The sequence below is a fragment of the Haliaeetus leucocephalus genome, unplaced genomic scaffold (assembly GCF_000737465.1).
Source record: "Haliaeetus leucocephalus isolate CR32 unplaced genomic scaffold, Haliaeetus_leucocephalus-4.0 Scaffold226, whole genome shotgun sequence".
Taxonomy (NCBI): domain Eukaryota; kingdom Metazoa; phylum Chordata; class Aves; order Accipitriformes; family Accipitridae; genus Haliaeetus; species Haliaeetus leucocephalus.
The window spans coordinates 147,579-168,682 of NW_010972662.1; the positions used below are offsets into that span (position 1 = coordinate 147,579).

General features: G+C 55.6%; 1 protein-coding gene across 1 annotated transcript; it reads left to right on the forward strand.

The window, feature by feature from the left end:
- The first annotated feature begins 47 nt into the window (after positions 1-47).
- Positions 48-9,273, forward strand: CLIC2 (chloride intracellular channel 2). The gene is made up of 6 exons (XM_010567093.1): positions 48-337; positions 5,267-5,376; positions 5,814-5,939; positions 7,028-7,134; positions 7,575-7,756; positions 7,933-9,273. The coding sequence occupies exons 1-6, from the start codon at positions 281-283 to the stop codon at positions 8,092-8,094; spliced, it is 744 nt and encodes a 247-aa protein (XP_010565395.1). The 5' UTR covers positions 48-280; the 3' UTR covers positions 8,095-9,273.
- Positions 9,274-21,104: the final 11,831 nt, after the last annotated feature.

Sequence of the window (21,104 nt, forward strand, 5' to 3'; positions counted from 1 at the left end):
GGACTCGTGAACATGTCCAGATAGACCCGTGCTGAGTCACGGCTAGGAGGCCCTGCAGCTCTCCCCTCCCCGCGGGCAGGTCCCGGTGCACACCCCATCGCACACCCCGTTGCTCCTCCCCCCCCTCAAAAGGAAGGAAAGGGCGAGCCCCGGCCCTCCGCGGGGCCCGAGCGCAGCCGAGGTGCTCGAGCCGCCAGCCCTCCAAAAGCCGGAGCGCTGCAAAGGACAGACCAACTCACCACAGCAGTGAGCGGCCAGCAGTCCCTCCCCACGCCGCGAGATGGAGAGTCGGCAGCACAACGCCACCAAGGAGCCTGAGATCGAGCTGTTCGTGAAGGTGGGTCTCGGGAGGGACGGTTGCACTTTGGTGGTTCACCACAGGCTCGTCCTCCCCAGGCTCCAGCTGGGTGTAGGCGGTGGAAATTCGTGGGTGTCGTCATGTTTCGGGAGGCTGGAGATGGGTACCAAGTTTGAGATCGCTCGCCATGAAGGCTGGCTGAGCGGGTGCCCACAGGAGAGGAGCAGGCAAGCGGTGGTGCGGGGACTGGTGGGGTGTCATGCCCAACATCCTAGAAGATGCCCTGGTCTTGTGGTGGTTGCGTACCCCGGGGGAACGGCGCTGCTGGCAGCCGGTGTAAGGAAGGAGCGGGCACACATGCGTCTCTCAAAACCCAGATAAGACAAGCCCCAGCCTGGGAACAGCAAGCGGGAGGGCTGAGAGCAGTCACTTCAGCTTCTTCTGCGAGCCAGGGTTGCGAAACAGTACTGAGGGCTTGGGGAGTCGGCGCAAGTGCCCACGTGTGGGTGGGATGGGGCGGTTTCACAGAGCAGCCCAGGGGGATTATTAGCTGGAAATGTTTTTTTTTTTTTTTTTTCCCCTGTTAAGCAATTTTCCAAACACTTCCCCTGGAACATTTTAACACTCAAGTTCAAAATATTTGCAGCGCACATGCAGGGTATAGAAAGAGAGGAGCTGAAGCTGGCAGCTGGTAACTGCGTGTGCCAGCAGTGATGCCAGCGGGGCCCTGGGACACGCTGTCAAGTGACAGTGGCCAGGGGGAGCAATGCCTCCCTGTGCCACCACATTGAGGTTTTAAGGGCAGTTTCCCTGCAGCCACTCAGCTCCATAGGCTTTGCTCCTCTCCTCCTAGGGCAGCTTGGTGCCCGAAAGGACCATGGTGCCTGGCCGGAGGCACTGGCTTCCCTGGTGTAGGCACCTGGCAGTGCTGGGCACCGTGCGATGCTTTGCTTGAGTTGTAGCTGAAAATATGTACGTGTTGGAAAGGATTATCTGAGCCTTCGTGGGCAGGATCTCCCCTGTCCCCTTGCCAAAACTGTCGCCACAGCGGTGCTTGCCAGGCACCGAGCTCAGCTGAGCCAAATCCAGACAAGTGTATTTTCTTGGAGAAAGTAATTCGGGTCTTGAATTCCCTTAGCACCACTTTTTCCCTGGGATGGCTGGGGAGAAGAGGAAAACGATACATGAGGTGACTGCAATGGCAGCAGCATGTTCAAGGGGGTTTTCAGAGGGAAGGGAAACAGAAAGCAAAGCAGCAGCATTGTCAGGACTTCCCCTATGCCTTAATTTAGCACAAAAAAACCCCCTTCTGGCTTGTCTGTTAACACACAAATTGATGCTGTGCCTCCTTCTCTTACCATTCAGGACCCAGTTTTACTAAAGTCACAGCAGCTCCTGGCTGCAGACAGGCACCCTCCCATGCCATTAGCACCTCGCACCTCTCCTGGGCCGGGGTCCGCCCTGAGACACAGCTGCCAGTGTAACCCGTGATAGCTGTAAAACATGGGGAGCCGATGCTCCCACAAGCGCCTACTGGCACGCTGCCCCTGCCCAGCTTTCACTTTGGCAAATGCCAAAGTTAACTTGGTGACGACGGAGAGGGTGCAAAGCAGCTCCTGCATTGTCTTCGGGTTGGGGTAGGCAGTCCCCAAAGGACTGGCAATTTCTCACCCTGCCATGGTCCTGGTGAGAGCATCGTCCTGCTGGTTGGGGGGCTCTCCCTGCCTGGGAGGAGGCTCTGCCCCTCAGCCCCGTGAGGCATTTAGCTGCCCCAAGGCTGCTTCCTGGCTTTCAGGGTGGCTGTAGGAAGCGTGGGCAGGTCCCGGTGGGTGTTGAGCACTTAGCAGTGCCCCAAATGCTCAGAGCTGCTCCCTCCTTCCGCCACGTTTCATGCTTTCACCGAGGAGGAAACCACAGCAACAGCTAAGTAACTTCAGGGTTTTAATGCCTCATGCAGCCTCATGAGGTCTCAGAGCATTGGCGCTAAAAACCTGCACCTCCCTGGAGATGCTGTGCTAGCCCATGCTGGGTTTATCCATCATCCAGAGGGGAAAAGAGTGAGGAAAGTCAGTCTAGGGGGGCTGTGGGGTCTGCACCCCTGCCCCGGTCCCTGCTGCAGCCTGGGGAGAGCAGGGGAAGAGGGTTTCTCCAGAGAAGGAAGTGAAGAGCAATGACTTCCCTGCTGTGCTACTTAGCTTTTGCTGCGGAGGGAGGGCATGTGGCTACGAGTCTTGCCAAACCCCTTTCCCCTAAGCTCCCCTGGCTGCTGGAGGGGTCTCCCCACAGCCATGTGGGTGCCAGCAGGGCCATACCAAAGCCCGGTGTTCCCCCCCGGCAGCACCCAAGTTCTGGTGGAGCTGCCCTCCACTTCCTCCAGATAAAGATTTGGCTCTGAGCATCCTAGGATGGGCCTGGCTTAGTTTTTTTCCCCTGCAGAGGCCATCCTGATTTTCCTTTCACTCCAGTCCAAAATTCTCCACCTCTCTATTTTTAAAAGACAAGGGGAAAACCAGCCTGAGCTGCTCAGAGGCTGGAGCTACAAGACAAGCACAGAGAACCCTGAAGCAGGCAAGCACAGCCTGAGCCCGGAGCAGCCCCAGTGAGGGACATCCCACACACCCAACTGTCCCCTCCAGCACCACCATTGTCCCTTGTGCAACTCCACCAGAGCTACTCGCTGCCTTGGCTCTGCATAACAGCTCCTGTGGGGCCAACAAGATAAATTGCAATTAAGCCCCCTTGCTCCCAGCCTTGTGCTGAGCGAGGAAAGCAAAGGGGAGTGCAGCCGGCTGGCTGCCCTCTCCTCTGCGACCAGCAAGGCCCATCTCAGGAGAGCAGGGAGGAAAGCATCGGTCCTTGTGCTGGGCAGCCACAAAAGCACCTTCTGAGCTGTTGGTTTTGGAGATGTTCCAAAGGATGGCATTAGTTTTGGTTTGTAGGTGCCAGCAACAATGGAGAGGGGAAGGGGAGCAGAGATGCCAGGCTCTCATGCCAGCGGGGTAGCCCTCATGGCTGTTTTCTGACTCTCCCCTCCAGCTCCCTCACAGGACATCTGATACACAATTTTATCCATTACCAAAGAAGCCTTATTTGTTATAAACTGACACGGGATGCTCCTGAGTGGCAGCTACCCAGGAGCATTTCTTATTAATAGCCAGCAAAAAGCCTTATGTGTGAATTCAGCTTCACTTCTGGGTATATCCCAGAGAATCAATACATTTCTCAGTTCCCATTTCTTTTCTCAGGAGCATCATTTCATGACAGCTGAGCATGGGAAATACAGGTTAAAAGTAATTTTCATTCCTCTGGAAGGACTAAAAAGTGTTGGCATAGTGGAAAACCAGACCATCACCTCCAGCTGACCACTCAAGAGTGTCAGGGTTTTGTTTTGATCAGTTTACCATCTCCCTTAGGGTGAGTTTGAGGCTGGTGTATCTCTCCTGGAGAAGCTGAGCACTCCAGAGTCCACATGTTTCTGGGCACCTGTAGATACAGACAGGTAACTTGTAGCACTTACCTCCAGCCCAGGAGAGCCAGGCACAGGTCTCTGCATCTTCTGTTAATGAAGCATTCTCAGTCATCCTGTCTTTGGGGCCACAGTGGGGTGTGAGCTCTGGAGCCACCTCCAGCTGCCCACTCTGGATATTATTGCTGCTACTTGACTTCTGCACCACCAGATCCTCCCAAATCTCATCACCCTCCTGCTTAGCCTCTGGACTTAAGTTCACCAGCTGATATCAAAGCTTAGCCATCCCATTGGGGCTCATGTGCTGACACAAGCTGCTCTGTGGGAGCAGCATCCCTCTGTGAAGGAGCTGGCGTGAGCTGTGCTGCTCCTTCCTGCTGTGGCAGGACTGCCACATGCGCCAGAGGATCATGGTTCACGTGCAGCTGAGGAACCAGTTAACTCTCTTAAAGAAGTAGAGTTTCCTGTGAGCCATTTTACCTCTCACACCATGGTGCAACTTCCCTCTCTGAGCAGCAGCTGTGCCATTTTTCATGCACTGGGGGGAACCTGCCCTGTTCCTCTTGACCAAACTCCTCATAAGGAGTTTCAGTCATTTTTGCAAAGGATATTTTCAGCTGCTACATAGCAAGGAAGTGGGCTTCACTCCACCTGCTGCTGCTTTCCCTTGGGACTGCTGAATGGGCATCATCTGGATGAGACTCTGATGAAGGAGCCCTGGTGGGACTCGGGCAGGTTGTCCAAGCTTCTTGCTTTTCTGTGTCCCTGCTGCTGTTTGATCCCATCCTGGTCACAGAGCAGCCCCTGAGTGCTGAGATGCTGCGGCTGTGTCCATGCAGAGGGGTTGAAAGGGACTGTCTGCATGTGACTGAAGCTTTAGGTGCTGATATGCGGCTCTGTTCCCCACTGATGCTGGGTGGGATGCCAGTGCGAATCATCTACCTCTGCACAGCCCCACTACTCCCAGCCCCTTCTCCTCCCCGAGGCTGAAGAGGCTGCTTGAGTGGTTCTTGGCCACCATCAGCCCAGGGAAGTCATGCCTGGGTTCGTTAAATGCACACAAAACTGGAGGCAGACACTAACAGAACATGAAAACAAACCACTCTTTTCCTGGCAAACATGAGCAGATTTCCCTTCTCACCGCCCTCTCCAGCCTGGCGTCCTAGCCAAGTGGACCCTCCCTTCCTCCCCATCCGTCAGCAGTCACCCGCCACCTCCTTCCCCTGCCTCCTTCTCCTTGTCCTCCTGGCTTTATCTCGCATTTCTGGGAAGGATCCGACCCCAGGCATCCTGAGGATGCTCCCTGATGCTTTCCAGTGGCAGCAGGGCCACAGCTCAGGCAGGGACTCCCTGCAGCATGCAATGCTGGGATGTTGGGCCAAGCCCTCCGTGTGCCTTCCTCCCGAGACTGGCTCCGGTGTCTCGCCACCTCCAGGCATCCCATCTGGGCTGGGTGAGCCCAGTCGATGGGTTAAATCCTTGTTTTTCTGCTTTCCCGGCAGGCTGGTCTGGATGGAGAAAACATTGGAAACTGCCCCTTCTGCCAGCGCCTCTTCATGGTGCTCTGGCTCAAAGGGGTCAAGTTCAATGTCACCACGGTGGACATGACCAGGTGAGACAGCACCATGGCCCAGCCCTGTCCCAGCAGCGGGGTGAGACCCCCTGGCTTAGCTCCCCGCATCAGCACTTTCCTCCCTCCCATCTGCACTGCAGCCAGTATGCCACTGCGAGAGGGACAGGGGTGACAGTCCCTGCTGCATGCTGCCTGTCACACCATGGGGTGCAGGGGGTGGGCCAGCACGGAACTGCATGGCATGGGGACCCCCTGTCCTGCTGGATGTGGGTACAAGTCCATGACACCACAGGGCAGACCGAGAGGCTGGGGGGCACTTCTCAGCCCCCCAAACCCAGCAGAGCATACAAGTGGGGATGCTCCCACTCCTGCGCCCCCTCCCACACACCCACCTCAGCCTTGTCTGTTCACCCTGGGGAGGCTGGTGGGTGCAGACGAGCTGCAGGCTCTGAGCCCACTTATTTTCTCCGCTCCAGGAAACCTGAAGAGTTGAAAGATTTAGCGCCGGGCACCAACCCACCCTTCTTGCTGTTCAACAAGGAGCTGAAAACAGACTTCATTAAGATCGAGGAGTTCCTGGAGCAGACCCTGGGTCCACCCACGTAATTGCAAGCTCACTCCTTCCCCCTTTTGGGGCCCGGCGGGCACGCCACAGCATTGCGTAGTGCTCAGCAGATTGGGAAACCAAGGCAGGGTGCTAGGAGGTGCCTGAGAGCAGCTCGGGGAGGGGGCTGGCTCGCCACCCAGCACCCTGAGCCATGTTCTGCAGGGCCAGGGGTTGCGATGCTGAGGGGCTGCGTTCCTGGGGGAAGGTGGTGGGTCGGGCTGTGAGGGGACTGGGACGGACTAGGATGGAAAACAATGGGAGGAAATGCACCGGTCCCTTGGCACAGGCAGGGCTGGTGGGAAGAGGCAGAGCGTGGGGAGGGTCCCTGCAGGCACGGGGACCCCCTGGGAGTTGGTGGTTTTGCAGCTGGCTGTGGCACTTGGTGTCGAGGCAGAGGGGGAACGTGAGACCCCCTTTGCCCGCTTATATTCGGTTCGCTCAGCTGAGCGAAAGCAAATGCCTGTGCTTGAATGCAGCAGCGCAGCTGGCCCAAAGGGCTGCCAGGGAGGGGGTGCCGCCCCTGCCCCCCCTGCCCCGAGCTCATGCAGGGCATTGCCCACAGCCTGCCGAGCCAGCCCACCCCATGCCCTGCGTGGCTGCAGGCCCTCCTGCTGCATGCAAAAGAGGAAGCTTGAAATGCACTCATCAACCGCCTCCTCGGATGTGTCTGCCCTTGCAGTGTGCCCTGGGATGCACCAGCAAACAAGAGACTGTTCCTGAGGAAGTCATGGGAGCTTCTGGCTTCCCCAGACGCCTCCCGTGCCAACATGCATCCTCCAGGCTGGGCCAGAGCTGCCTGCAGGCAGAGATTTGCTCCGGGGCTCTGCGGCTGCCAGTGTCCCCAAACTGTGGCATTTCTGTCCTGTGATTTTCCCCTAGCAAACACCCAAGATAATACACCTGCCAGGGTGGCAGCTGCAGTAATGTAAAGCATCACCTTTCTCCCACAACCAGCTGAATATCACCTGCATCCTCCAGTACCAGCCCTGGGCACTGTGGCCCAGGAGATAACATGGCTGAGGACCATGCAGCTCAATCTCTGCCTCCATCCTTGCCTGCACTGACATGAGTGTCTCTTTAAAGATACCCGCACCTGAGCCCCAAGTACAAGGAGTCCTTTGATGTGGGGAGCGACATCTTTGCCAAGTTCTCAGCGTACATCAAGAACCCGCGCAAGGAAGCAAATATCAGTAAGAATTGCGGGTGGGGGCTGCGGGGCTGTGATCTGCCATGGTGGGAGTGGGGAGAGATGCTTTTGTCTGTGGGCCAATCCTGCCACCAGGTTAGTGCTCCTGCTACCTTCCCCACCAAAGCCTCCTTGGCAAGTGGAGGACCAAGGCAGTAAGGGCGAAGGCAGTCCTGTGCTCCACGGCGCTACAGCCCCTGGTGCAGGTGCTGGGGAGAGCAGGTCCTGGAGGGAAGCGGGGGTTGGTGCTACTGGGATCCCCTGGGAGCAGAGGCTATGGCCAGGGTCCAGTGCTGTGCACTACTGGTGTTGCCCTGAGGGCTTTGTCCCCATATGCAAAGCCTGGGAGAGGCTCAGCCACCCTGGCATAGTGCTGGGCTGTGCTGGGCTGTGCTGGGAGCCCAGGCCACCAGGCTAACTGCACTTGTTTCCCTGCCCACCCAGATTTTGAGAAGGCCCTGCTGCGGGAGTTTCAGCGGCTGGATGTCTACCTAAACACTCCTCTCCCTGAGGAGATTGACCAGGACAGTGTGGAGGACATCACCATCTCCAAGAGGAAATTCCTGGACGGAGACCACCTGACGTTGGCTGATTGCAACCTCCTGCCCAAACTGCATATCATCAAGGTAATGGCACCAGCTCCCAGGGCCGAGGTGGGGGCAGCCACTCCAAGAGGGGGTGACAGGGTGGGGTGATGCAAACAGGGGGCTGGGAGTCCCATATTTGTCCCCCCTTAAGCCAGACAGCGAATCTTCCCCAGGTCTGGGAAGTCTCAGTCTCCCCCTCCTCCTCTCTCCCCTAGATTGCAGCCAAAAAGTACCGTGACTTCGAGATCCCAGCGGACATGACAGGCGTCTGGCGCTACCTCAACAACGCCTACGCCTGCGATGAGTTCAGCCACACGTGTCCCGCAGATGAGGAGATAGAGCACACCTACGCCAGCGTTGCCAGGAAGATGACCTAACCCCACTGCACAGCGCCGGCAGCACTGCCCCTGGCTAAGCCTCCACCTCTGCAGTCCTGACACAACCAAACCCCAGCTGAGGGATGGACTGGAGGGGGTTCACAGCATTGCTACCCACTGCCTTTCAGAAATAGCGCCTTGCTTCACAGTCCCCTGCCGCTCCCTACTCTTCTGCCGCCAGCTGGCTGCGGCCCCCGTGCACCGTCAGTGCTGACCGCGTGTACAGACCGGTCCCTGTGTGGCTGCAGTGGCAGCTGCACCCCTACTCCCTGAAAATGGGTCTCACGGCCTGTGACTACGTGTCATGGGAAAAGCCAAGTGCTAGCCTTTTGCAGTGGCACTTTGGCAGAAGAGATGAACCCCCCCCAAACGGCTGGGCCAGCCCTCCCTCCCCTTCCGCTGCTGGAGCTGCTGTGCTCTGCCAGCCCTGTGTGGCCCTAGCCGTCCCGTACGCTTGAGAAGAGGCATCCTGGGATCCCAGTGCATCACCTGGCCTGGAGCTGTTTGAATTCACCCAGTTGCCCTTCTGCACAGCACCACCCAGCCTGCATTTGGGCAAGCTCTCTCATCCACCAAGGCATCCAGGCTCCGTCTGAAGGCACCGAAAGGCTCTGCCCCCAGTAGTTTATTGCAGTGACAAATTGTTCTCACTCCTAGAGAGTTGTAACCTGCATCTTAACTCTCCATTAGGACATGGGAGCAGGAAGATGCTGGGGCTGATGCCTGGCGCAAAAGTGCCAGGACCTGCTCTGGGAGGGAAGGAGGGGTGCAGGGACCCACGAAGGGCTGAGGATGGAGGGCAGAGGATCAGGACATCCCTCCCATGTGTGCCAGCACCCAGGGCCACATGCTGGCTGCAAGGTCCCGCCTGGCTCCTGTGAGCTAAGAAACCTCGCCCTGCCTTGCAGAACACTGCAGGAGATGCAGCCATGTGCAATTCCAGCTCTACCACCCCCTCCCCGGTCCCCACCAACACTTCACATGCCTGACTGGGAGATGGAGGCATGGGGTAGGGCATCCGTCTGGTTTCCACATCCCCAGTACTGGACAGCCTAAGAGAGCAGGCAAAAGCTGCTTTGCAAAGCACTGTGTCTGTAGGAGATACATGGGCAGGTTTAGTGCTTCCTGGCTCAGCGTTGTGCCTTCCTGTCCAGCGTTGCTGATGCAAGAGGAGTCAAAGCTGCTCTGCACAGCCATGACATCCCATCCTCCCCCATCCGATACCTTCAGCTCCCCCAAGGGCTCCTGCCAGTGCCTGTGAATTCAGCCAGCCCTCCCCAGCCAGCCCCATGGGCAAAAAAATACTGTACAGTGAGTGTGGTGGGTCCTGCGGGGACATGGCAACAGCAGACCCCCCCCTCCAGCCCTCACTGCCACTTCGCTCTTTGCACTAAAAGATGTGTCCTCGCAAGCCTGCCTCTGATAGCACTGGGTTTGGGGACTGTTTTTTTTATTAATGGGTTTGGGTTTGGGTTTTTTAAACTAATAACAGCAATAAACTATATTTTAATATGCCTTGCTTGTGTACTGTCAGTGCAGGGGCCAAGGTCACCGGGCACGGAGGGTGCCACAGGGGGTGGAGGGGGCTGCCCCAAGGTGGAAACCCTTTTGAGATTTAGCATAAGTGAAGCTGTAGCCCCCAGTCTCTGCTGCCCTGAATCACTGGGATGCATGTGGCAGCTCCTGCCTTTCCCACAGGAGAGATGTCCCCTCCCTGGCACACATGCACTGCGATCTGCCCATGCCATGCACACAGTGGTGGGAGGGCGCAGGACCCTGCACAATGGGTGGATGGAATAACCACAGGATGCTGCTCCGGTGCGATGGGTTTATTCAGCTCCTGCTGGCAGCCAGCATGTCCCTGCCAGGCCACAGTGGCAGCTCTGCCTTGCTATGGGCCCTGGAGTTCCGCTGGTATGGCAGAAACACTGTCCTGCATCCCAGATCCTCAAGGATCCTCCCCCTAACCCATGACACCTCTCCTCTGCTGCAGACCCTCTCCTTTTTTTCCCCACAAGGGACCAGAGACCTTTCCAAGCTCTGTGCAAACCAGCCAGTGAGGTGTGGGGCCACACGTGGATGGGACCACTGGAAGGCACTCAGGGAGTGGGCTGGCTGGCAGGCAGGCGGCAGGCAGGGCTCCTCCTGTACCCCTCATTTGGTGACACAGTATTTCCAGAAGCAAGCTGGGAGAAAAAGGAAAAGACACCCATGCAAGGGGCTGCAACAGTGCTTGGCTACAGCTGGAAAGTTTAAAGGAAGGGAGATGTCCATCTCTTCTCCCAGGCTCTCCTTCAGCTTTGAAGTCAGTTCTAGGCGCACAGCCTGGGAGCTGAATGCCTTAGTCCACACCATGGGCACCCTCTACCCCAAACCATGGGTACCCTCCACCTCAAGTCATGAGCATCCTCCACCCCAAGCCCGGCCCCTGCTTGCCATGGTCTCTTTGCAGGTCAGTGGTGGGTCAGGTCCCAGGACTCGTTGGGAGCTGGGTACTCACCTCTCCTGATGGGTTGCTGCAAGGCGTGGTTTGTCTGCGTAAATCCCTGGCTCTGGAGCTCACCCACTCCCACCATCTTCCAGAGGACTGCATCAATGTCTTCCACCTGCTGTGGCACATCAACCCCATCACGTGTGTGTGGTGCCCATCTGGCAAAACCAGCCCCAAAACTCCCTTCCTCTCACTGCTGGACCAGGGAGGGAAGCAGGGTGGGCACCCGGGCAGGACTGTCTCAGTCCCTATTTATTGAACAACAGGGATGGGGTTTGCTGGGACCTCATGGGGAGCTGGCCCACGGGAGTCCCCTGCGCAGTGGCATCTCCCTGGGCTGCCCTCCCCTAGGCCAGAGAGGCACCCCCACTCACCAAGCGGTCGGGGAATGCTTTTATTTCCTGAAAAAACAAACAAAACTGAAGAAATGCCATGAGCATGCAGGGGCTATGGGTCCAGCGTGGGGGCAGGAGCCAAGGGAAGATATGTGAGAAGGAGAGGGGACACAGCACCATTACCTGCTTCTCTCAATGCTCCCCTGGGGGCACCTAACCTGCAGCACTCCTTCATCCTGGATGCAACCCTTCACCTCTTCAAGAGCATCCTAGTCCCTGCACGTGTGCCCCCACACCAGCCCCATCCTCGGGTCCAGTTCACCTTGAGCTCTGGGACTCACCCTTGATATGAGCTGCTTTCTGGTTGTGGCTTGCTCCTTCCCCTGGTGCAGGCAGAGCCTGGTTCAGGTTCCTGGATGGCCGGAGTCCTGCTGGAGGCTTGCTATCAGCCACAGAGCCAACTGCACCATCAGACAGGTTAAAATCCATTGGGATAAGGTCTGGGTTGAATGGGGAAACAGTGACAAGGACAAAGCAGCTCATTCAAGGTGTGCTTGTTCCTCAGGCAGTGGGATGGAGAGCCTGAGCGTGGTCTACAGATCCTGAGAATGACAGGCAGGTTGTTTGAGAGGGACTAGGGCTCGTCTCCTCATCTGGCCATCCGTGCCAGCCCAGGCCAGGAGTCAAAATGCTGGCCGTGGCACTGCAGGTGTGGCCTCAGTAGTGCTGAGCAGAGGGGACGGATCCCCTCCCTCCACCCGCAGTGACGCTCCTCCTAGTGCAGCCCAGGACAGCCCTGGCTTGTCCTGGTGCCTGAGCCAGGCTGCTGCACCGGTGGGAGCTGTGAAAGGTTAAGTCCAGACCCCCTTTATCCCAGGTAACACCTCAGGTAAGTGCAAACAGAAATCTTGCCTGGGGAAATCTGTCCCATTGCCTGTTTGCATTGCTCTGAGGAAAGGGATAGTCTAAGGTCACCACAAAAACAAACATTAGGCACATGGCTACAACTAAGGCAATGAGTCCTTTGCTGTCTGACTGTGTTTAACTGGAAACCAGCTGGTGTGTCAGGGGCTTTCCAGCATCTCACCCTTCAACCCATCCCTCCCCCAGTGCCTGCCTGTGCACAGCCCCCAGGAAGCTCCCACCAAGCTCTGGGAGCTGAGCAATCCCAAACACTTGGCCTTGTATTTCCTTTGCCTCAGACACACAGTCAAGCTACTAAAGGTCTGGAAGTCCCCATGAGTCAGCCAAATGACAAGAGGAGTCTCCGTGCCTGCTCATTTCCCAGAAGCACCAGGCAGTGTGCCATGCTGGGGCCGCTTGCAGAGGCTACACAAGTGGATCACGGGGCTGGGTCATGCTCTCCTTCAGGGCTCAAGTTCTGCCCAAGTGACTTTTTCTCCAGCATCAGGAAGCCCAGAGTGCCTAAACTAGTCCTTACCCAGCTGGTTGGTAGGACCATGCATGGACCAGGACCACAGGGTGGATGCAAATGGGTGTCATCAGCCCCAAGCCCAGGAGATGCCGGCTCTGCTGCTTGCAGTCCCCTGGGACACTGACCTGCACGCAGTGACGCACTGCAGAGCACCATGCTGCAGAAAAGCCCCCGGCAGATGGTGCAGTTGGCTGGTATCGCAGGGCCGGATCTAATGGCTGTTGGGGAGGCTCGTACCAGCCCTGTGACCACAAGCAGAGCTCACCCCATACCAGGCCTCCCAGCGTGCACCACCCACTCCGCATGTGAGCTGCAATTCCCTCATCTCCACATAGGGTGTCAGAAGAATATGGAGTCTAGAAGCATGCTTTGTTTGTATGCCCCAGGCTGGCTGATTCCCAGGGCAACATTGTCTGTCATCCCAGAGTACCTGGACACATCACCCAAACTCTGCTGTCTGCAGATCACAACAGCCAAAGCAGTTCCTCGGGTACAGGATGGTCTTCTCTTGTCCAATCTGCTCACACTAGGAATGGGTTTAACCCTGCTGGACATACGCTACTTCTAACAATACTCGGGACAACCCTCCCCAGGCCAGAAGGTCTTTCTGTCCAAAGAGAGATAGGGGAAGCTGCACCACTGTGCATGTCTGCAGCAGCCAAGCCCGCAAGAAACACCAGATACGAGCCACATGGGTTGAGCCAGCATTCAGTGCCAGCCATCAAGTGGTGCACAGGGACAAACCCCACCTGGCTTTCAAGCACAAACACCCAAGTCAGTTATCCTTACCTTGGGCACTGTTGCTTTCGGGGTAGACAGGATAAGTGCTGATGCAGCAAGACCCCAACGGTAGCACCAAGGTGATGACCATCCGCTGGAAAAGCATCTTCTCTCCTTCTCCAAGCCTTCTCCTAGGAGCCTGTGAGTGAGGGAGTGTGAGGCCGTTCTCTTTTATGTCCTCCAGCTCTCTGTGATCAATATGCTCTCATCAGATGGGTTGTCTTTTCTGCTGCGTTGGCCATCCATCCTGATGACAGGAGACGACTGACCTTGCTCTCCCCCAGTTCAGTCTCTGTCACTCTTGAATGAGGATGCTTGATAAATACTTGGCTGGGTTTTCAGAAGGTCTGCTGTTTACTGTGTCTGTACTGTGCTGTGCTGGGGGAGGAAGCATTGCAGAAGGCTGGACAGGCTGACCGTGCCTCTGGTGGGGTCTGGAGGAGGATCAGAAGAGAACTTAGGGCCAACATTTGGACAAAATGTGGATCCATGCTTCCTTTTTGCATGATCTTCCTCCCCAAGGGTACCATGTCTTCTGCTCCTTTCACATCTCATGGCAACATGAGGGCAGTGGCAAAGCCTTTGGCCACCTGGGCGTCCGGAGTTGATTCTCAGTGGGTGTCCTGGTCCCTAGTGACAGGATTCAGCAAGTAACAAGGCTTATCCTCTGCAGATAGCAGCAGCTGAAGCTTCCTTGTGGGAACGACATTTGACCTTGCTGGCGTTCAGAGGATGTTATCCCAGAAGCTGGCAGTGCAATTCCCCCTTATAGAGGATGTGCCTGTGACCTCCAGATGACTGATGTAGTCCCAACCCTGCTTGGCTGTGGACATCCAGCCCAGTAAATCACTGCAGACTGAAGGGACTCAGGCTGGGCTTCACAGCAACATGAATGTGGTGCAATTCAGAAGCAGCTCTGGAGTCTGGGTAGTTTTGCATTAGAGTTAAATACCCATTTTCTCTCTGGAAAAAAAGTTAGCCAGTGATGGAGACCTTGCAGCCAGTGTCCCAAAGTAACATCCATCAGACAGGATCATGAAAAATGGCTTTCCTGAGAGAATAATACAGCTGTGGTGCACACTCTTCTCAAAAGCTGCAGGTACAGAGGCAGACCCCAGCCATTCAGTGTGTCAGCAGGGACCTGGCCCAGCTGTCCCATGTCCAGGTTTCTCCACTTCCCATTTGAGACCCCCATCTTATTCACAAACTTCACTTTCAAATTACAGTAGTATCAGTCAACTTCAGCCAATAGAATTGCTTCTAATTAAATCTCTTTGCTTGGAAGGCTTAATTCAGAGAAACACAGCTGAAACTGGTCCCTTTGGTGACCTCAGCCAGGCCATGTTTGCTGTGACAGCAGCTTGCACTGTTGTTCATATAGTGCCATGCTTCCTGAGAGCGGCAAGGAAGAGTTTGACAGACATAAGATTTTAAGCTCTCAGGAGCTGCAAATCAACCTTGGGTGTTATTCGTGGTGGAGAGGAGACAGAAAGGTTTGTTTGGCACCCTTTCCTACCCCTACCAGTGCTGGGGCTCAGCCAGGTTGAGCAGTACCTGCTTCAACAGTGCCACGAGGAAAGTCCCTTTGAAATCTTGGTGGGAGATTCATATTTCTCAATCTCTTGTGTCCTCTCCTCTTGTGGGGTGGGACATCATGGAGCCTTTCCTGAGGAAGATTGGACAGGATGCTTGGGAGCCTGGCATTTGTTTTTTAACCAAGAAGCTGACCACGACCCTGCTGACCACAAAACAGGGAGACAACAGTGTTTGCATGCCCAGGTACAGTCTCTCATTTTTCATAAAATTGTTGAAGGTGCATTGACAAGAGATCATTACTTCTGTCTGCAAATTCCTGTCTGTCAGGCACAGATCAGACTGGGAGACAGATGAGGCGAAATGTTCATTCATCCCAACCAGGCACGCCACTCAGCTGGGAACTTTCTCCTAACAAAAAGCCATATCTAGCCTGTTTTCCAGGTGCTCCCATCCCCTGGATTTCATGCCATATAATGAAAAATCCTGGAGGCAGGCTCATTGCTTCTGCTGTCAGGGCATGGGCAGGAAGCACAGCCCAGGGAGGGTCGCCACAGGGAGAAAGCATGGAAACCCCCTCCAAACTCATGTGTGCATCACATGAGACAATGTGCATCCAGCTCAGGGCAGCTCTGCCTGTGCCATGTATCACCGGGGGCACGAGCAGTCTTTGTGGGCAGAGAGCTACTGATCGATCGGTGTGCCTGGAGCAGTGCAAGGGGAGCAGGAAGGCATCGAGCTGACCTACCTAGTCCATTCCTTGTCCAAAGACCAGAAATCCCCTGACCTGTGCATCAGGAGGATGGGGAGTGCAAGGACCAGCCTTATCTCACAGACCCTGTCTGAGCCCGCTGCTGCGAAGAGCAGGGGTGGGCTGTCAGGCTCCTCCATCCGACACAGAGGAGTTCATCCTGCGGAGCAAGGGGACCTGGTGATGGACCTGGGTGACACATGGCTCTGTCGGTTCGATTTCAGCCGGGTGCCCACGGCACCTCCTGAGTGCAGACACTTGCCACGCGTCCCCAGATGAGGGCACTCCCAGACCAGCACACAGAGTGGGAACAGTTTCTCTCTGCAGCCTCCCAGCCCCGGAGCTTGGCCCTAGGGTGACCTGGGCACCCCCATCGCCCACCGATGCTCAGCACTTGGGTCCCGGCCCGCAGAGCTACGGGAAAGCTCCTGCCTGGGGAGAAATCACACGGGTCTGAACCAACAAGCTCACACCTCTATTATCCCTGCAGCCCTCCCCATGCACATGCTCCAAACATATTACGCTTAGTGTCCAGCTTTTGGGGCTTCCCAGCCAAGCCAAGCAGCTAAGACCACCCATCTCCTGACCCGCTGGCCCAGCACTGTGGGGAGAGATGCAGCAGGAACTGTTGGCCTGGGTCACGTCAGCAGCTCAGACCTGTCAAACCATGAAGCCTTTTTGGGCTGAAGGATGGGGGTCTGGCACGACAGCTCTGACACTGCTGCTCCATGCCACTCTGGGGACCCACCTGGACCTACAGAGCCATCACAAAGGTACCTTGCACAGGGGTGGCTGGATAGAAGGGCCTTGCTCAACGAGCCTGGGGGCCCACAGTCTCAGGTTCCTTGCCGGATACCCAGGCACATGCCTGACAGTGCGTGGGATGGCTGCAAGGATTTGGGGTGGTTCTGGGCTGTCCCAGAGCACTGGCAGGGCAGATGCAGTGAGGGGCAGGATGGAGAGCAGGCAGAGCAGGGTGGGCACAGGGGCACAGCAGGTCCAGGGGCTGCAGCCCGAGACGCTGCTCTCTGCATCTCTGCCTTGCATGACTTTCAAAGGCAAATAGGGATTTTCCTTCATTCTGTCAGCCTGCAAAATATTAGTGCTTAATTTTCCCCCATCATTTCAGGAGCTGCTGTCTCCCTTGTGTTTGTTAGGTGCTACGTCTCCTATGTGGCAGCTGCAAAAGTCCCATTAGCCCCCGCATAGCAATTTTCCACTCTCCAATACTTTTATAGGCTGGCAGCTCAGCTCTCTGAGAATTAGTAATAAGAAATACCCTCTTGCATAGTCCTAAACCTGCTGTTTCTAATAAAGAGCTGTTTTCAGCTGCATTCCTCTCATTGCTTTGATCTGGTACCGGCAGAAGCTGCAAACACCGCCAACAGCATGGAGAGCAGCCAGGAATGAGCCTATTGATCATGGTGAGTCAGAGCTTTCACAAACCTCCGCACCAAATATCTCCAGGCACGGCATCGTGGCCGTGAGAAACAGTGGCTGACCTCCAAGGTGATGGGCACTGTGGGGCTGGGCTGGATATCTGAGGACCCATCACTGGCTCACCCATCTCCATGCTGCGGAGGGACCATAGGACGCCTGCGAGCACAAGGTGGGAGCCAGGTGTGCACGCACGCCTGAGCACTGCAGCAGTGGTGGAGGGACCCAGCCAGGCGTCCTGCTGCACAGGCATGGCAGGGGCCGGGGACCTGCCCCTGGACCCAGCTCCATTCTCCAGCACAACTCCATACTGCTCAATCCATAACGCCTGGCCAGGCAGACTGAAGCAGGCTGTAATCCAGACACACTCCACCTAGACCCTGAGCTGTGCATGGTGGTGGCAGGTCTTTGCTGGGTCATGCCAGGACCTCAACCCCACAGCGAGGATCACACCTTCTTGCTGTGGCTCTGCAGAACCCCACATGCTGTTTGCACCTCCAAAGTGAATCAAAAAAACCCCTTTCACATCCACTCGGAAACTTCAGCTGCTAAAATGCCATCTTGAAATGTCACGAGCCTTTTGCCTTTTTCCACTCTGCATGAACATCTCTGTTTCGTACAGACAGGGAGCTCTCAGCTGCTTCAACCACCCCCTGGGCCGAGGTGAGTCCCTGCTGCCAGTGAGTAACTCGCCTGAATCACCCATGGGGATCCCAGCATGGTTGCCCTGCCAAAAACTCAGAAAAGAGATGTTTTTCTTTTGATCTTTAAAGACCTCTCAGGCTGTTATAAAAGCATTGGCTGTGCCCCGGCCCGAGCCAAGCTTCCAACAAGGAGGCTGTGGGAGCCAGTTTAGTCCCACCATTCTGGGCCAGTGCCTCCCAGCAAACAGCCTAGGTCTCAGCTGATGCATCACGGGCTGGACTGGGACGCTCTTTGCTTGGCCTGGAGGACCTCAAGCTCAGGCTGTGGCTCCTTCCCAGAGTCTAACAGCACGTGCAACAGGGCAGTTTTGACCAATGCTCCTGTTGAACGGTTTCTTGCAAATGCCCTGCCATCACACAATGACCTTCAGGAACAGTGGTGAGGCTGGAGGCCCCATCAGCCCTGCCAGGGATGAGGCAGTCAGTCAAAGAGGGCTCCACATGTGTAGGGTTTTGACTGTGACCTTGAGACACATCGGAAACTATGAAGCACAAAGGGGATGGTGACCAGACACCACAATGAACAATGGGAGGAGAGCAAGCCCTTAGCATGTCATCTCTGTTCACTCCTGAACAACAACCCCAACCTCCTTGTCTTGCTGTCCAAACACTCCCATCACCAAGGGCAGTCCAGGACTGCTGTGGGATGCTCAGAGTTCCGCGGTCTCCACCTTCAGAAGTTTTCAAGGCCAGACTAGAAAAGATCTGATCAACCTTGTCTGGCCTCAGGCTGCTGACCTTACTCTGAGCAGGAGGGGGTACTAGGTTGCTCCCAAGGTTTCCTTCCAACCCGAACTGTCCCATGACCTGCTGCATGGGGACATGGCACCGCTCTGCACTGAGCTCGCTGCCTGCAGCCAGTGTCCTGGCAGTAAGAACATGCCTGCCTTTCTGCACAGCCACAGCACCGCCCTGCTCCAAACCTCAGCTCACAGTGCAAAGCCTGTGTCTACTGAACACTACCCATGAGGAGACAGCTTGGCATTAGTTATCTCCAGGTGAACAATGCACAGATGTGTGCTCTCTGGCGCAGACGTAAAGTGGTTTTTAGGGCTCATCCCAGGCTGCAGCTGTGATACTGGCCAGGTGCAAATGCCCATGTTGCCGAGACTGTTGCATGGGCACATGTGTGGCCCAAGGAAACACAGTGGTCTAGCTCTGAAAGAGCTCAGCACTCCCATACAGGGCATAATGAACACAGTTTATGAGACAAGACCAACAGGATCAAGAGGTTAGGCTAGAAGAGAGACCAAAGGAGAGCCATGGGGATAAAGGGAATAAGCTGTTCCCTGGGGAACAGGACAAGAAACCACAACATGGAAAAGTGCGATGAGTCCTTGCGGAAAACATTAGTGGAGAAAATGACGATTTGCGGGGAAAGAGGAGAGTGTCCACTCCCAGAAGTCTTGAAACAGAAGCAGGACACACATCTCAGGCACTTGTCAAGGAGATCAATCACTGTGAGGTTCCTGTTCACCACCTAGAAGGATGGCGTGGCCGTGGGGCTGCAGAGGAGGAAAAGGAGACACGTGGTTTTGACTCCGTGAGCTTTGGCAGAGCAGTCACAACTATGGATCAAATGCCTCAAAAAGCTTCAAGTTAAAAAAAAAAAGAATTGGGATGGCATGATGGAAGGTCAGTGTGGAACATTTTGCTTGAGGATTGACAGATTGCAATGTTTCAGCTCCTGTGTTTGCCTCAAAACCTCAACTCCTCTGAAGTCTGCCTGATTTTTAGCATTGGGGAATTATTCCAGCTTGGCTTTTGGTTTGCTTTCTAAACAACTGAAAATTAAAAAGGCCCAAAACAACGTGACCCAAAACAACGGCAGATACCTGGGCCCTAATTTTCATCTTGTCAAAAAGAGAAAATGAAACAAATTAAGGAAAATCAGACTATTGTTTCAACTGAGCCTGAGAGGAACTTTGTTGGCAGCAAACAGCATGTAGGTAACACGCGTGTTCCTTCGAGCAACTCTTGGGACCATCTCTCTCATTTTTTTTTAAAATTCAGCACAATCCATTTAATACACCACATGTCCTCACATCATCTGTGGCAGGTTGACCGTGGCTGGATGCCGGATGCCCACCAAAGCCGCTCCATCACTGCCCTTCTCAGCTGGACAGGGGAGAGAAAATATAACAGAAGGCTCATGGCTCGAGATAAGGACAGCGAGGGATCACCCACCAATTACCATCATGGGCAAAACAGACTTGACTTGGGGAAATTAGTTTAACTATTACTGATTGAATTGGAGTAGGATAATGAGAAAATAAAAACTAAATCTTAGAACACCTTCCCCCACCCCTACCTCCTTCCTGGATCAACTCCACTCCAGATTTTCTCTATCTGCTCCCCTCGAGTGGCACAGGGGGACAGGGAAGGGGGGTTAGGGTCAGTTCATCCCACCTTGTCTCTGCCACTCCTTCCTCCTCAGGGGCAGGACTCCTCACTCTTCCCTGCTCCAGCATGGGGTCCCTCCCAGGGGGACAGTTCTCCACAAACTTCTCCAACATGAGTCCTTCCCACAGGCTGCAGTTCTTCACAAACTGCTCCAGCATGGGTCCCTTCCACGGGCTGCAGTCCTTCAAGCACACACTGCTCTGGTGTGGGGTCCTCCCCAGGCTGCAGGTAGCTATCTTCACCGTGGACCTCCACAGGCTGCAGGGGGAAAGGCTGCCTCACCGTGGTCTTCACCACGGACTGCAGGGGAATCTCTGCTCCGGTGCCTGGAGGACCTCCTCCCCCTCCTTCTTCACTGACTTTGGTGTCTGCAGAGTTGTTTCTCTCCCATATTCTCACTCCTGTCTCTGGCTGAAGTTTGTTGCGCAGGTTTTTTTTTTTTCCCCCTTCTTAAATATGTTATCACAGAGGCATTACAACTATCGCTGATGGGCTCAGCCTTGGCTGGCGGTGGGTCTGTCTCAGAGCCAGCTGGCATTGGCTCTGTCAGACGTAGGGGAAGCTTCTAGGAGCTTCTCACAGAAGCCATCCCTGTAGCCCCCCAGCTACCAAAACCTTGCCATGCAAACCCAATACATCATCACTAAGAGAGATTATGCTAACAAGATGCACAAAGCACAGCAGCCTGCTTTGAAGCAGAGACAAAGCTGTCCCAGCAGCATCACTGCCCGGGGAGAAGACGCCTCTGCCCTGGTTCAGGAGCACTCAAATGGGGCTGCCCCACGGCCCCGCTCAGCTGCCAGAAAACCGCAGCCAGTGTTGCTGCAGGTCTCCGTCTGAGTCAGCCGTGGTGGCAGGGGAAGAGGAAGGCTGACAGCCTGGCAGAGGGAGGGCACAGCCACCCCGGGGATGGTGCACGGCCAGGGTGTCAGGGATGACTCACAGGATTGGGAAGTGGCCCTGTGCAGCCCTGCTTTACCCAAAAAGCCCCCCAAGGCTGGCAGTGCTGTCCCCTCTCTCCCCTCCACCAGATACCTGGATGCTGGACACCAATTTCTCATCTGGTCCCAAATCCAGCTTAAATCTTGTGAGTCCAGGCGCTGGATTTGTCCCCCAGCACTGGAATCCACCAATCCCAGCC